The sequence below is a fragment of the Homalodisca vitripennis genome, chromosome 1 (assembly GCF_021130785.1).
Source record: "Homalodisca vitripennis isolate AUS2020 chromosome 1, UT_GWSS_2.1, whole genome shotgun sequence".
NCBI classification, from domain to species: domain Eukaryota; kingdom Metazoa; phylum Arthropoda; class Insecta; order Hemiptera; family Cicadellidae; genus Homalodisca; species Homalodisca vitripennis.
This window is the reverse complement of record NC_060207.1, coordinates 169,024,539-169,043,114: the sequence shown is the minus strand read 5'-3', so window position 1 is coordinate 169,043,114 and position 18,576 is coordinate 169,024,539. Positions and strand designations below refer to the sequence as shown.

The window sequence follows — 18,576 nt, the reverse complement described above, 5'->3', positions numbered from 1 at the left end:
GCCAGTACTATTGTAAAGATATTACGATACCAATAGTAACGTAATATTGATGGGGCGAAATTGTCAGTGATATCGATAACTACGGCAGTATTACAGACATAACAAGGCCTATCCGACCACGTTTCTAGGGGAAAGGGTGATGGTTATAAGGGGGTGGAGGGGCGAGGGTGCCTCCAGGCCAGCTCGTTTTACACAGTTGCTTCGTTTGATCACCCCTTATTGATTCTGATTCAAAGGAACCAATCTATATAACCGTATTGCTGATAAGGGCTTTCCAGCTTTCGAATACAGTGTAAATACCAATTAGAGACAGCACGCTGAAAAAGCTGATTATGAAATACCCTACACTTTTACGTGTTATACACTGATATTGAATATTGTGGAATTATGAACCTGAGTTCATAATGAGCCCAAATATATCCTTTCACCGTAGTTGTTTAAATTTAGAAGGAGTACCTACACGTTTCACGTAACAGGCTTCGCTGAGGTTACAGCACACTTTCAAGTCTATTGGCTATTCATTTCATTAAGCTTCATGTGTTACTATATCACATGTTAAAATCTCATATTACTGTACTCATTTTTTTTCCAAAAGGTTTATTCAGCGATTTTGTCTTTCCATCATGGTTACCCATAAGACCAATGTAAAAATGCTAGGCCAAATGCTGTGGAGTAGCATGAACCATCATCGAACTCAATGTTGCTTATATATAAATGAAACTTCATGCAAAAGTCTATAGATTTATTTTCGTAATATACCGTGCCGACAGGCAGAGATAATATTTGCCAGCCCCTTGGAAATAGGCTTCGCTAACGCTCAGCTAATTTTAAGTAATTTTTTTTATTTTAACATTTTTTATTTCTAAATTTATAGAATAGTTTTGAATTACAATAGTATCTAAAGGAATTAGTAATATTATGTGAATATTTAATAAATTCAGAATTTATTATTATTCATGTTTCAAATCTAGAGTTAGAGTAAACCAACCACCTAAAGATATTGCTCAGTAACATGTTTTTTCCGAACTGTCAAACGTTCTTTCAAGCTGTCAATTGTGCAAACAACTCGAGATACGAAAGCGGACAAACAGGTATCGATTTAGGGACACATTTGTTTATGGCTCTTGACAGGAAGTGAGTTTCTCTGTACAAACATGTTTACCGGAAAGGGACATTTTCCGCCCGTACTTAAGTACCAACTTGTGCTCGAGTTAATATACCATCCACAAACATTTTGTATTTTTTCATATGATATGCTTACTATTTCTAAATGTTTATACAACATGTATCGAAACTCTCTATACATATTTTCGAATATGCCTACTTCTCTTCGTTTACCTCCTATATGATTTTTCGTTTTCATTTTGGAAACTAATAGAGATAGAATCTTAAATTAGATGCAGTTATTTGTCTTGCTGTATCAGACAAAAATAAAATAAATATTAACATAACTATTTAATATAATCGTCATATCACGTTTTATAATGGCAAATGGATGGAGATTTTAAGCTTAATACCATTAAAACCAATTACGCTGTTAAAATGTTTAAAGAATTCGAAAAGATACTGACTCTAATTACAAACATTTTGACACCTAAAACATATATGTAGAAGTAATGTAGATGAAAGTGTTTAGTCTTACACCGCACGGAAACTGTTCATTGTTGACATGTTTATGGCATTATCCACCACGCATTACAACCGTTAAAAGCTTATATCTACAGGATTTATTAACCAGTGTTTATAAGCTAGGTGTTAACATTTTTTAAATTAGATTTAGCAACTTTTATTTTTTTAGACAACTTTATTAGTTTTAACGTTATTAAGCTTTAAATACTTCAACCGCCCGCCATCTTGAAACGTAATATGATAATATAATAAAATTTTTTCTTTTGATTTAAGACTGTAAAAAAATAGTTGAGATTTAATAAATTTTAGATTTGTATCTCTGTTGGTCTCTGAAACAAAAAATGGAACAAACATACAAACAGGCGGGGATAAACGAAAAGTAGCTGCATTTGCATTCTATTTCCTCTTGTTCCATTATAGTATTCATTTAATGAAAAAAATTAATCTAATTTCAACATGCACAGCAAGTCATGCATAACATCATTTTATTTAACTATTGGTTATTATTAACTTCCAACTCCTTAAAATGTTTAAGGAAGTGGTATATATAATATATATACTTATTTTTTAGAAGGTGAACTTCCTAACTGTTTTTGAAATATGAACCCCGTTATACGAGGAAAGTCCTAATTGTACATTTTACTAGACCATTAATCCATGGGTTTCAATACCATTTGTATTTCCTTATTTTTAAGTTTGGAATTGGGCTAAAGACTATGGAGTATTTAATGTGACCTAATTTGACCATCGATTTGAGACCGGTATAGAAATAATGAAGTGAATTTGAACGGTGCAAAGTGAAATCTAAAAGTAAAAATTTTCTAGTAATGGACAGGCGAGCGGCCAGTGTAGCCAAAGGTCATCACTGAGGGACGTTACGTCTCACTATTTCACTAATGTCACTACTGTACATTATAACATTTCACTAATGATATTTATACCTCAACAATGATAGTTCATTTGAATAATAATAACAGAATCTTTGTTTTCTGAATAGTTCGTACAAACAAAAAGGAACTTGGATTTTCATTTTTTTATAACTTTTAGTTATGTTCTTAATCTAAAATATATAAATTTCTTCGTTTTCGTTATTATTAACTCTATACATAAAGTAAAGATAAATATTTTCATCATAATATTATACCTTCCACGGGTTTATTACTGTAATGGTATTAAATTTAATTAGTCGATTAATACGAAATCGTTGTCGAAATTTAATTATCGATGTCGCCAGAATGTTTGAATGGATGTTTGAATACGTAATCCAGAAAAATTATGTGTCATTCATTTTCGCAAGAAATATAAATGTGTTAAGTATTGTCGGGGAACATTTTATGTTGCATAAGTTAGAATTTTTCTTTAAAGCGCACGCTACAAGTGTTCCATAATTAATATTGTATACATAAATGTTTACACAGCTTTAGCCGAAGAGAATTATTACAATTAGAATTCTGATTATTTTCGATAGTGAAATCAAGCACTGCAATGGTTTTAATACTAGTAATTTATCACGAATATAATATTGATCTTGAATTTATAAGGAAATAAAAGTTAGTAATCGCATTGCAAACTCAAGGAATAAGCCAAGTGTAAACGCCCCAGTTTCAGTTAATGCAGTATCCATCAACATTCTAGGAATGGAGTGATCAGGATATTTCAATTTAAAATTAAAAAGACTAGATTAAATTTGCTTTCATCACCAAAGTAAATAAATTTATAATCTAAATTTTCCAACATGTTATATTAAAGTGGTAGATTAGTATAACTATTTTAAATACGTTTTAAAAATTTAATAGTACTTTCGTTTACCTACCCTGACCTTTTACGGCATTATTTTTTGATGTTCTCTTTAGTCCTGTTATTAAGTGTCACAATAACCCTGTAAATGTCTATACTTCCTTATAGAGAAACCATGTTCACTTTTCTCGCCAGACAATTTATCTGGAACAGACTGGTGACTAAAAATGAAGCAAATAGAAAATATTAAAATACCTAAATGATATATTACTGATATTGAATGGAGACCTTGTCCGCCGTCGCGGGCTTCTTGACCTGCTTCAATGTAGTTGGGTTGAGAGTATTAGGATATTAGAACTTCAAACTATAAACACCTCTTATTCGTGGTTATGTAGGGGAAACCACGAATTTAATATTAAACACTGGTAAAACTCTTAAATAACTCCCCTGTCAGCGTCCGCGATCTTCAGTATTGATTTAATAGTTCGGGACTTTTTGCTTTTGTTAATATCTTTCAATATGCCGAACTACAGAAAATCCTGCGTACTGGAAGACTACAAGAGATACTATAACTTATTTCATAGACATTCAGAATATTTTATTGTAATCAATTTAGTGGTTTGAAACTCTTTTGTACGTTGGCTGTATTTTTCAAAATGGCAACTAAGTTAAATATTTTAAACATAAAAAAGTATTTTTTGTATTAATTTTGGGTATAAAATGCAATTTTAAGCTGTTTTATATTTGCGTTATTTTTCATAAACCTAACTGTTTTAGATATTTTGGGTCAATTTGGCCAAAAGTTTGGAATTTAAACCGACATTAAAACATTCGCCAATGTACTAAATTTTACAGCCACTAAATCGTTCCAAATAATATCCAATAGAGTTTATATTAATTAAAAAAATGATATTTTATACTTCGTATGTAAAACAGCGGGCAAACCTCAATAATAGATTAATCCATTTAGCGGAAGAAGGCTGCACCAGTCAAACCTCTTATACATCTTAAACGGTTAGATTAATGAAAGTTAGCTGTATAATAAATTTATCTGTTGTCATAATCACTGGTTTTTACAATGACTTAACAAAAAGTATGTTAAATAAGTAGCATACATCGCGTTCAATAAAGTTTAAAACATGATTTGTGGTACAGTTACATCTTAGAGTGGACCGACCTTGTTAACATTGTTAGCCATATGAACACTTTAGTGTCCAAGAGAGCACGGTTCCAGTAACACAAACTTTTAGATGGAGAGATGGATTTGTTTATGGGTCTTGGCGGGAAATGTTCGTGACAAACATGTTTACCGCTCTGTAAACGGGCAGTTCCCGCCAATAACACAATGCTGCCAATTCTCTGACCCACGCAACAAAATATTTATTTAGCTTCAACAACCAAAACGTTCTGACTTAATATCACAATTGACAAAGTGCAGCTTATCTTGCAGCTCTCTGTGTTTATTAATGAGTAAAACTCAAGTTATGCAATAGTAAAAAGTATCAAAAAGTAAGAAAAGAAATAATGGATTTTTTGTGTTTTTATTCGATAAAACATCATACTAGGCCGGGTTTATAAGCTGGATAGAAATACATTTTGTTTTGCCATGCAATAATATTTTGAATATTACAATGTAATTGTAGTCAAAACAAAAACTGAATTACATTGAGTTGTAATAAATTGCTCATAATTTGTAAATAATTTTATTGAATTGTGTTAAAAACTAATTTTAGAATAATTAAGTTCAGTTTTGGGAACTTTCCAAACAATTTATTTATCCGAATAATAATATAAATTACAAGGAAGTGTGCACAGAAATATTGATGATATCAAGGAAAAACAGAACAGTTTCAGTTGACTTTTATTGTAGACTGCTGCAAATATAACGTAGGTTTTTCACAGAACAAGTTTGAATTGTTTTACTTGTTGGTAATTGCGATACCAGTTGAACTGTAACACTAATGAGTGAACTGATATAGAAAAACTTGTGTTTTATTACCATTTATTGTATTCGACTATAATTATCATGCTAACAAATAATGAACAGTGTTAGCCTCTACAATGTTATTTGGTTTGTGTATCGTTATTTCAGAACGAAGATCGGCTGCTAGGAGACATTACAGGTATATCTCAGATTTAGCGGGGGAGCAATGTGTACTCAGTAAGAGAACAAAGAAGGTTGTAATAGATTCACAAGGCGCGTGGTGATAGGCAATTTATCCTTAGATCCCACCTATGGAATTTGTTTGGGTGAATGAAATGGGATTGCTATTTAAGGTACCATTGCCCATTTAATTATATTATTCCCATCCATTAAGCTCTTTGAACTTGTTGTCGATGGCTTTATGCGATCGATAATATTTTGGTTTTAACACTGCGCAAGGATGCTTTAAATCAAAATAAACCACTGTGACTACCTATTCTCACAGTGGCTAACTATAACGCTAATTTTGCTGATTCATTACTATTCTTATCGCTTCCATTTATTCTTATTGTAAAACTGTATTATTAATTGAATTAGTCCATGTTTATCAACAATAGCTTGTGACGCAATATATGTACTCGTATATTTCGTTTATTTCAATATCAATATTCAGATTAAAGGAAGAAGTAACTGGAAAATAATACCATCAAAGCACATTATTTGTCAATGCAGTAAATACATATTATTAATAAAAAATTTCTTACTTATTTATCAATCATCTAATGATGTTGTACACCCTTTGATGTAGAGTCCTGTTATTATTGGTTATTATTTGGGCTAGGCCTGCAAGTACGTTTACATTTACAAGATACTTTCGAGATTTCAAGATTAGATTCGCTCACATATAACATACACCAAAAAGAAACTAAAATCATAAATCTATGTAGAAATTAGAGTAACAAAAACATAAAAGTAGTTACGAAAGACTATTTATTTTACTACAGGAAATGTGAGAAATGACCTAGGGAAACCGGAAGTGGGAATAATTTAATATTAATATAATACTTCTCTCCTTAAAGGCTCCTGCAGGAATAAGATGAGGGTTTAGCGGAATTATTTTAAAAGTACACAGTGGGGGAAGAAATCATGTGGAGGAAGGGGAAGCTGGAATTGTTGATATTAAATTGATTGCAGTCTGTAACATCTCCAGAAGAAGTCATCAGGTGCTCGAAATGTTATCTTATTTGGACAGAACTCCCAGAGGGTTCCAGCGCGGATTTGAGAATTCACTGCCGCCGCCGTGCTTTAAAGTTGGGTTTACGTAAATTATTGTTGGTTGAGCTTCTATCAAATAAAATAGTGAATATATGCCGACAAAACACAAACGGTTTCAATCAAACAGTCGCGCACAATTCTCATAATTAAGATATTGTAACACAATATTGTAATTAATTTCGTAATTATTTACAATATTGTAATTTATTTTGTAATGAATTACAATGTATTTAAGTTTGGAGTAGAATCAAGTTGTTAAGTATTTTATATTTAAAAGATCGACTTTGTCTCTTTGGTAAAGTCTTACGCAATTACATTTAAAAATAACCTACAGGAAGTTAGTATCGTGTTTAAGCTAGCGTGATGTTATGAGTATTAACAGTTTCTACTGTTTAAATTTAATTTAATTTTAAAGTACACTTAAACTATAGTACATATGTTTTACTGGTAACTATCTAATATTCGTACCAGATATTTAAGAGCAGAAACTCTGGTGAACAAATGTACGTAAAATGTGAATTGTGTTGCTAATAGAGTGTAACAAGTCCCCATAGTCTGCAAGTCACTGATACGAGAAAGGCTCATGTTACACGAGACTAAAAGGAATACTAAATTTATCTTTGTAATATAGCGATAAGAATGTTGGAAATGTGGTTCAAAATTTACATTCCTTATCAAAGTGAAGAGCACATAATAAATAGTGCATTAATCCATGTATTTTGGAAATATTTTGTTACAAAGTATATTTTGAACTCAATGGCATATAGTTGTCATGATTTTATGGGTCACACGGTTTCAATTATTATTGATAATATTAAATTATATCCTACATATTTTCATTAAATTACTATTATACAAATTCTATCCAACACATTTTAATTAAATTACTATTACATTCTTCACGCGCTTTTGATTAATTTTTAGCGAAAATAAATTTAAAGTAGAGAAGAACTATATACTACTAGTAATAGGAAAACTAAAAAATAAATATTTAAACAAACTTTTCCGAATAGTAAATTTAGAATTACTGATATTATTACAAATCATATTTTCCGTGCCAAGTTAATATTTATCCAGTATTTGGAATGTAATAATTACATTACCCTCGTTAATTTATTGTTTAATTTTTTCCCATTCTATCTGCTTATAAAGTTGAATAAATTAGTTGCCTGGCTTAGTATGGAATGGCATTTTACTTGGAACTTGTATCATACAAGTGTTTTACCAAAGGAATCAATACGTTTTTTTACAGACCTAATTTAATATCTACCATCTCTCGGAAATAACAAAGTTTTTGCATAAATATCAATAAAATTTCAGTCTATTGTAATACAATTTTTATTTTATTGCCATCAATAAAAGTTACAAGTAACAATAAAAACAGTTTACTAAGTTTTACGATAACGCTTCCGAATTTGCCACCTTAAAGTAACCACTGGTGTGAAAAAAACTTTTATTGAATAGCAATACGTAAACAGGAAAAACTACTTTCCATTGTGTAACGAACTGCAACCCCATTTATCAACAAAGGGTGCCAGGAGAAAAGAAAACATCAGGAGAGATGGTATATGGCGTGGGTTGGCAACAAGGCTCTGCCAGTGGCTTGGCTTCTAGCCGCCGAACTTTATTTTCTTTTATGAAGTCTTCAGACACTATTCATTTTGTTTGTGCCTTGAATAATGTATTGTTGGTTAAACTGAAAGAACTTGGCGTCTGCCTGGCTAGAGGTTCTACTTTGTGATGATATTCTATGCGAATTGAAACTTTTGGCCTGGTTTAGGTAGAGTGATATATTCGACTTACAGAATGAAGAAACTTACCTACATTGTTTCTTTTAGGGTCAAAGTGGTTTTATATAAATATGTAAACAATATTAATATGAAATCCGCTAAGAAAGTGTGATACTAATTTATGTAGAAACCTTAATATGCCATAAAACACAACTTCATAAATTCAACTACATAAGTCTATTTAAGAATGGTAAATCTTAAACGGATATTTGTGGATCACAGAATCATAGTCATTTCAATATTGTCATCAAGAATATTTACGATTAGGATCATTTCCTAAAATGGCATTCCTGTCTGTTTCGCGAAGCTCTTTCTTCTATCTTCTTTCTTTGAGGTTTCTTTTTAAGATGGAAAGATTATTAAAGAAACAGGGCATTTTTCAGTTCTACGTGATTTTTCCGAGATATCTGACCTATTTTAAATGGTATTCTGTAGTTTAATTTTATTAATTAGGCTTTTATTTTTATTAACTTCTTGTTTAAGAGTGTGGATAGAGTAGACATACACATGGTTGTCAAGATTCTAGACCTATGCATGTCACAACACTTTGCTATGATTTATTTATTTTAACCTAGATTATAGTTATATATTAGGTTAGTTATGCATCTGAAGAAGAGATCAGATTTCAGATCTCGAAATGTAGTGCTACTGATTATTTTTGTTTCACTAAGCGATGGAAACTGTCCGTAAAAGTTCTGTATCCACCTCCCTGTTCGCTGGGAACACTTATAACATCAGCTTTCATTCTTTGAAAGTATACATTTCTTCTAGGCTAACACAGTCATATACAGTTTACGTTCTTGTTTTGCTATCCCTGTTTAATGTATTCCTTAATATAATTTGAGCTCATTTTAGGAAATGTGTCAATACCAATATGAGAGTACGATATTACTCAATTGTGAAGCTTGGCTCTACTGCTCTTGACGATTTGCCCAAACATGTAAAACAACACATAATAGTCGTTCCACTTGAGTAGCAATAAAATGCAGTTAGACAATATTATTATATTCCACATTAGTAAATTTGCTACATGCATGTCACCTACTTCGATTCGACTGCCATTATTCCCATGCAATTTGTAAACTGCACTTGTTAAGCAATGTACAAACATTGCGACATGCACAGTAATTATTTTTAAATCACTAAAGTTTTCGTGTATTATTCTTAAGGGAGGGAGTTGATTCAAACATGAATGGGTACAACAGGTCCCCATTCTTGTATAACAAAAGAAAAGGAACTAACAAGCTCTTAAAGTAAAGAAACTTTAAGTCTGACTTAGCCCTTCATTTGTTTTGTACGTGGTACTTTAAATAGTTAGTAGTTATAGTTATAGTAACGTTTTACTCAAACAATTCATTTCATAACTAATACGTGGTGAAGAAAAAATGATTCTAACATTTGGAGCCTGCCAAGTAGCCTATATTTTCTAATCATTCAATGTAAATTCAGATAAAGGATATGTATCCATGGAAAAATAGGCAGTTTTCAAATCCTTTTGAAGAAAGCTTGTTAGTTATTAGGTTATTAGTAAAAGAACTGTTTATTGTAATAGACGTTATTAAAAATGTTTTTGAGGCACAAAATATTGATATTCAAATTAGTTCTTTAATAATTTCTAGAGCCTTATAGGCTGGTCTTACACCAACATGTGGATGATGATGAAACTACACGTATTTTCTGATAAGTGACATTCTTTTGCTAACCTCTTCCCGATATAAGGCTAACTAGCTACGCATATATTCTCCTAAAATTTTTCTGGATGATCGAATGCCCTAAAAAAGTCGATTCAGTATCTAGGAATAAAGTTAATCGTATGTTTAAAATAGTTAGATATTGTGGACACCAAAACTTCAAAATATGTTTAGTTAGTAAAGGATAGTACTCTACCAACGAATATTGTAAAGATGTTCCTAGTTGTAAAACGTATATAGACTACCTTGGACCTAATTTTTACAATAATTTATGCAATTAATATGCCTATGATCAATAAAGGGTTCGATTTTGACTATTAAACCAAACATGGCTACGAATCAGATTAAATGAGTTGTTCTTAAAGCGATTTTCTGCACCAGGTTTCCTGTTATAAAGAAAGTACATGTAAGAGGTTTTGTTCTAATTGTATAATAAATGAAGTTTGGAAGTACTAGAGTGATGGGATATGAGAATTGTATGTTGTATTAATAGTAATGGATAATCGGACTCACCACTGGAATGGAGAGGACCGGTGCCTAGCAACACGTCGATGCTGCCCTCCGTCAGCATCTCTGTGTCCTGATAGCTGATGCTGAGGGTAGCGTCCTCCTGCTGCAGCCGCGCCAGCACCGAGGCTAGGCCGGACTTGTCGTCCAGATCGTCGGCATCCCGGAGCTGCAGGGTGACGCTCCCTTCTGCCCCCGAGGAGCTGTACATGAACACAGCGGCGTGCGGGCTGGCGGACGCGTACCCGGTCTGTAACGGTAACCGCACGCCTGGCACCTCATGTAACCCCTGTAACACATAATTGTTGGGTTGAAACAAATTTAAGAACGAACCCTAAATGCTGCACACATACTGTTAATTAATAAAATCGATAAGTATCTATCAGCTAATAAAATGTTGTTTATTTCCCATTTCTATAGATTTATTTTAGAATTATCAATGTTAATAAATGTTTATATTGGTACAGTAAACTTGTTGTTTTTATGTATATATATATATTTTGCCATATACCGGTTTAGTTTAGCAGTACGGAGCTTTATAAAACAAATTTTTAATGTAGAACACCAAAAAGAAAAATAAATTTTTGTTAAGCTATTGAGCAATTCATTATCGAGCTAGAAAAATTTAGAATCAATGTATAAACTAATCAACTTTGGAAATAAACAGGAATTCACTTCAACAAGGATGACGTCTTGTAAAATAAATCAAAGTTCAGCAAAAGAACATCTTAACTTGCAAAATTCATATGTTGCTCAAGTATGATACCATATCTAAAATATGGAGACGCATATGCATAGGTATTAGAGGGAAAAACATACAATTAGATCGCACTAAATGTTGGAGCTTGCTATTCAATACCATATATTTTAAAATCATTAACATTGTCTTAGATTAACTGAATCAGATTTCCAAATTTATATTCAAGACATGATGAGATTTTGATAATTCTATATATTATAATTATTTTTCAAGACCACCAAACTGTATTGTTATTAATCTATAATTATTTATGTTAAAATAACTTATTATACACTAGTCAAGCAGTTTCCTTATTCAGCTTTCACATTTCCAATAATCGACAGTATTACGGTGTTACTAACTTTAATTTTATAACAGTATTGACTTATACTGTCCTTTTAATTTTAAATTCCATGATGAAAATTTAATCTACGGTTACTGTTTACATAAACATCAACAAAAATTTTCTTTATATGATTGAAAACAAATTCTTAAATCCATCCGATTAGCCACAAATTACTGAACACATATGGACTATTATGAGTGAAGAACCTTGTTTGGAAGAGTCGAGGTAAAACTATGACCAAAACCTAGATAAGACAGAGAGCGATCGATATCTTTAACAAAGTCCGAGATAAAACACTTGGGATTAGAGCGCAAGCGTTGCCCTACTTTCTGGTTTTGTTTTCTCCGCGGTAGAAGCTTTAGGAATAGTTTATGGTCTTGTTTTCCACTGATTCTACTCCATTAACTTTACTGGCCTATATAATTTTCAAGAGTTATTAGACCTTCCAATATAAGAAATATAGCTGTGTTCGGTGGTCTATACCACATTAAGTTGCCGGCAATAATAAATAAATTTGAAAAAGATACGTTTAAACCTGTATTAGTCACGAAAAGTGTTATAATATTTCCGATTATATTATTTCAGAATATTATTTTTAAATAATAGATCAAATATTTCGTTTCATCTTTTCTGTACATATGTAAATTTGTTAAGGGATAATTTAAATTTGGTATACTTAGTCTAGGTAAATTAGAGTGATTCTTCATATGGTAAGTTATACAAGAGAGATTATCTCGTAAAATCTAAATAATGTTAAATATAGCTTTCAGTATTACGAATAAATCAAATCTAAATGTATCAACGTTGGATTTTTACAATATGATGTTTCATAGACAAACAGTATGAGAGAGATTTTTATGTAGAATCATTTCCTCTCTGGTGCCAAATAGTATGGTTGTAGTATATAGTGTTTCAAATGGTGAAAATACAAAAACTCGTCAGTTATAACAACAATACGGATATAATTCAAATATGGTTTGTACAAACGTGTCCGAGTATGTTTGCACAAGAACATTTTTTCCCAGAACAATGTTAAGCGATATCTACTTTTGTAATAACGCTAACACCTCATTAAATTTATTCAACCCCTCATATAAGTATTAATTTAAACTAAGATCTCAAAACCTAGGGTTTATAATATAAATTATAAAAACTACGTTTAAACGAATAATACCAGCAAACTCCATATCTGGACAGAAGACAGAGGTAATGTGAGAATATAACGAATTAAAGCTTTAGTCAACCTACTATAGTTTTAATAACCAATGTGTAATCATTGGATAGAGGGAATCTAGTTTTGATGATTTTGTTGGTAGTACTGGAAAGGCAATATCTTACTTATTCAGACTAAATTAACAGTCAAGCCTTATTTATAATGCAATACTAATCTGATAACTACTTAGCAAAGAAGTGGCCTTTACACAATATGTTGTTTAAATATAACAGTGTAATTGATCACTTCATTCATTTCGTATTGGGTGCAAATTTCGTAGTAATGTAAAACCACGTTAAAATTCATCTTATTTTTAATCTGAATGTGTATATTATAGCTTAATACTATATACAGTTACACAAGAAAAAACTAAATTTTTATCAGTATAACACTAGTAGAGATTGCATTTTTATAGTTCCCTTTCTTTCCAGTCAATAGTTTGAATGTTAACTGCTTTCATTTTTATTTATACGATACTTTAAAGTTTAAAATACAGTAGAAGAGTGAACCACATTTGCTACATGAACTGTACAACATTTCTTTTCTCTTAGGACAAGAAGCTTATAAATTGCACTTAATCCTGTAAGAACCTTTGCGCTGCTTCCGGAGTGATAGGATATTCAGGATGGGTAAGGTTAGGGAGTAGGGGCCGCCTCCTATCGAGATCCATGAGGAAGAATTGGGGCACTACATCTCAAAGCCATCCCGGAAGAAAGGGAGGCCAGCTCTGAACCAGCCTCCCCAGTCAAAGTAGGCAGGGGGTGGCACACCCTTGTTGAGGTTAAAAAGAACCTCCGAGGTAAGGGAACAAACCCCACCAACTCCAACAGTCATCTTCCACAGTAGACTAGACCTATCGAATTGCCCATGAACCCCAGAATCTCAACATTTGCGGTTAGTGATGTGCCGCTACTGGACATCCATAAGCTTGCCCAGATTGAAGTGGCACATCGTTTTTTGCTGTGCCCAGTGGTGGGTTCAACTGGTAGGTATAAACCAGCCAGAAGTGATCCCTGCTGGGTGAACTGTACAACATACAAGAGGAAGAGTGAGCTGCAGTATTTAAATATCGAACTGAAGATGCATGATTACATTTTAACGGTATTCACTGAGTATTGATAATCCCCACGGGGCGACGATTCTCTGACGTTATTAGAAATCAGTAGAGAAACAGGAAAAAGTTCATGTTGACTGTATGAGTTTCCAGAATTTGACCTGAATGTTTATAAAACCTTGTTCTTTTCTTTTATAGGAGATACCCTGACATGTGACGTTTTTGACGAAAAAGATTTTGACGTTATTAACGAAAAATATTTTGACGTTTTTCAATGTCTTATTACGGTGGTTTTCTTCTTATTTATACTTGCGAAGTATTTCATTCTATACTTGGTGAATCCGTTTAATATTTTAAAAGCTTAATGGGTTAAATGTTGACAAATTACTTTCAAATGCTTTTAAGTTTCACGCGCTCAATGCGCATATGGACTGTGACTTGTGGCAGAGGATCAGTAGGGTCGGCAACGAAAGCAATGCTCTATTCCGTACGTTTTTGAAATAAAAGAATGCTTCACTAAGAACATATAAAATAAAAATGTAGACATTTCTTTTTGTAGACCTCTGAAACGTATAAATGTCACCGCTTATTGGTATGCTTATATCATTCCATTGATCAGAATTAATTATATGATAACGTAAGCTACCTAAATTTTATTTTCTGCATTTAAACTCAAATATACAGTTATAAACAATGCACTTTTCATTAGATATATTAATATAAGTTTTCTGACAACTGATATGATACATTTTCAGGAAAATCAGGCAAGATATATTCTTTTTAGTAGGATACTGTTAGGGATCCATGACTAAATTCGTGTTAGCTACACACAGTTATAGCTAAGATATAATTGTAAAAAAAGATTTTCTAAGATCTAAATGTTTAGTCGATAGTGTCAACTGAACTGTGTATGGTAAAATTATAGGTGCATGGTAAAAATGTTAGCTTCATAAACTTTAGAAAATAAGAAATACTTTTTTTAAGTTTAAATCATAAACATATCATATAGATTGACGAAGACTATCAATATTTTTATTATTATTTTCGTGACGACACAATCTGCCACTAAAAATCCCGAATTTTAAAGTATTGATTTAAAAACTAATTTACTGGCTAACTGTAGGAAAGAAAACTAAGCGCCTCAAGGATTATTGTTTAACAATGTGTTAAACATTAAATAAAAATTTAAATTAATTTGAAAAGTTGATAACTACTGTTCCAAGTCCAGCAAAAGTTAACAACGACTTTAAACTTCCACGCTTTCCATTAAACTGTACATTGCGCTTAGGCTATTAAAGGATCACAACATTCTTTAAAATTAATACAAGCACTCACTTTGTTTAAGTTATTGTATTTCACTACGCATTTAAAACTCGTTTGAGACAAAATGGGAGCTGAGTTGAGCACAATATCAGAGTTTAATGAAAATCCTATTTTAGCTGTTAAGGCCGAAAGCATTCATAATATGATCAGTATTGTAAGTATGAGGGGAAGAATGTGATTAATTATCTTATTCAGTGCTTTACGGAATTCGGGGTATGCGCCATCCAATAAAGACTGCATTCATAATATTTCAATAGCGCGGTGGCGCTTGGCGGCAGCATCGATAACCTTTCATGAAAACTCTCCTCCCCACACTGAGTTCACACTTTCACTTAATTAGTGAGTTTATTAAAGTGTATACCATATTTCTATAAGTACCAATATTTGCTAGATCAATGGTTTTATCAATTTATAAAGTCATATGTTGTTAAACTTTCAATGTTATAACATATTTTAAATATCTGAGTGAGTTTTATTGTATTAATTTCATTGAGTATTAACGGCCAAACGTTTTTATATATGAGCTACAGTGTGTGGCTGAAAAAGAATTCCTATTGAAATGAGTTTATGTTTGTGTTCGTCCACAATTTGACACTGTGTGTCTTTCATATTTGTTAGTAACAAAAAGAAATCACAGATAAAACTTTATGCTTATAGATTGCCAAATAAAGCATTGGTGGCTGTATTAAATTAATAATAATAACAATAGTTTTTTATTACAGTAAGAAGTATACATTATGTTGCAGGCGTAATACACACACACACACACACACACACACACACACACACACACACACACACATATATATATATATATATATATATATAGGTATATAAGCATTATAAAATAGATAAAATAAACAATTCCTGTTATATTCAACCAAAGATTATGAAACCATTCAGTCATTCATTCCAATATTATCGGATTAAAAGGCGGTAGTTGCTTCCATCCCTGGTCACGTAATTGTGGACTAACCAAAGAGTCTTCATACCACTAACCATAGAGTACTTTAAAAAACAGTACAGAATCGCCTGGAGAGTATAGACGCTGTGTACAGTCAGCAACCCGAGCTCCCCGAAATTTTCCAGATTCCAATGTACGGAAAATAACTCAATATAATATGTACCCTGCCAAACCCATCTTAACCGAATATACAGCATGAGAATGAAGGAATGCCGTGACGTAGAACGATGGCAGCCGTGATAATCACGTGACCAGATGCCGCGCGTGACGTCACTGGTCGATATGTGGCAGTGACGTAGCAACCACACGCCGTACAGCCGCCATCACAACATAACCTATAAACAGGGCACAATCACCTATTATTTTGTTTAGAGTTGATGTTAAGGTTTATATTTAAACTTCCAGTATAATACCCTGTAACGTGGAAATTGCAGGAAACAGACTTTAACATTTCTCAGGATACATAAAGTCTCATTACATTCACCCCTTAAATGTTATTACTGATAGGGTTAGAAGTACAGTGAAATAAATATAATAATAACGTTATATTTCATTAATAAAATCTATTTGGTAATATTAAAACTATTTTAAATTTCTGTACACTAAATTCCACACATGGTGTAGTAGGCACTAACTATAATATCAATCCAACTGATAAATCCTGCCCTAACTAACTACAATACCCAAAGACATTTTAGCCTAATTCCATAAAGTTCAGGTAGTATGTAAATAATTTTCAGGAAGATTTTCAAGTTGTTTTCAGCTGTAAATCTTAATGTCAGTATTTTTACGGACGCAACTGTACTGTTTTCAGAGAGTAGAGAGTACATGCCTTACATTTATCCTTTGATGAAGCAAAATTTTAGAGAGGGGATCATGAAAGTATCTGAAACTGTTTGGACAGATTACTACCCTTTAAAAACCCCGCTATTCTTGAAAATTATAAATGAATCCTGAAACTTGCCACAATTTTGGATACATTTCTCTTACAATCATGACATCAAAATATTCAAAACGCTGTATGCAGTTTTCTTTTTTTATAGAATAAGCTTTCCAATTTACCCGCACCTTCAAAGTTTCATCGTAAGTCATTGGATGCTCCAAATCTGTACTACCTAGTCCTACGATTGAAAAATAAGGTCCGATTTCACCTCTGAATCTCTCAGGATTAGGTCTCAGAGTTTCGTTGCTGAATTTTGTTTTTTTAGTAAAGACAGCATTTTTGATGAATACGAATTCAATTGATTGCAGAGTGACAATTTATTTAGTTATAGTATCAGCTATTAATATTCAATAGGATAGGTTTTTTTAATCACTCGCCACTAATCATCAGTGAAACGGTGTTTTTATTCCTTTATGTTTATGGCATGGGTGAAATAGAATTAAGAAGAGGTTCTTCCCATACGTACTATTTTTGTTACGAATACCAAATTATTCTTTTTGGTAAACATAATCAGTTTTGTTTTGAAAGCTACGAGGAATCTGATTATTTAATTATTTGTGGATCACTGATTTCTAAAAACATAGATTGTTGTGAGACGCTTGATGGATTCTTAAACCAAACCGTAGGATATGGTGTGATTATGCTACCATTATTCTAAATTATGTATAGAAGACACACTGTTGTATCAGTCGAGATTGTGCTGAGGAAATTCATTCGTGGATGGTCTAGAAGTTTCCTGAGATGACTAAAGTACATATAGATTCTGTAAATTTCTGCAACTTATGACCTACTACAGAATAATAGAGGTCTAATAGTTCCATAATAATCTATTGCATGAGTACCATTTTCGTGTTTTCTTCTTTTGGAGTATACAGGTATGATCAAAGTACTTAGATATATGAGTAGAAAATAACTTAATAGATCCTAGTTTCCTTCCCTTTTGAAGTGGCCTATGTAATATTGATGTTAAGCTAAAGTTGTTTAACTGGTACATTTAAATTCTTAACGGTATAAACAACATTTGGGTTTTAATTTACTCATTTCAATACCTCTCCGGTTTTACTGTTATCGACAGTGAATGTCTGTACTCACATACCCATCCCTATTAAATCCGCCTCAGCAATTCCAATATAGGCATGTCGTTTTTCAAATGCCTCATCTTCTTCAGTACACCCCCCCCCCTCAAATAGTATTTTTGAAGCACTAAATCTTCAAACACCTTGTCTGGTGTACATTACATATGTGCTATGTGTATTTATACACATCACCTCAAATTCTGTAAATTAGATGCAAACACATTAAGAACTTTTTGCAGTTAATTAGTAAGGTGAGTTTAGACACAAGTAAAAGCAATGAACAGAATCCATTCGGATACCCTCGCCGTGAAGACCGACACTATCAGTAGAAGACAGATAACGACAAACTAAGTGAGGGGGATGTC

The 18,576-nt window shown here is 32.3% G+C and overlaps 1 protein-coding gene across 3 annotated transcripts in view; it reads right to left on the bottom strand.

The window, feature by feature from the left end:
- Window positions 1-18,576, bottom strand: part of LOC124352711 (serine-rich adhesin for platelets-like) — an 850,824-nt gene that overhangs the window by 482,485 nt on the left and 349,763 nt on the right. For all 3 annotated transcript variants that reach the window (XM_046802336.1, XM_046802335.1, XM_046802337.1), the window contains exon 3: window positions 10,560-10,842. In XM_046802336.1, the coding sequence (XP_046658292.1) occupies window positions 10,560-10,842 (283 nt within the window). The remainder of the gene's footprint in view (window positions 1-10,559; window positions 10,843-18,576) is intronic.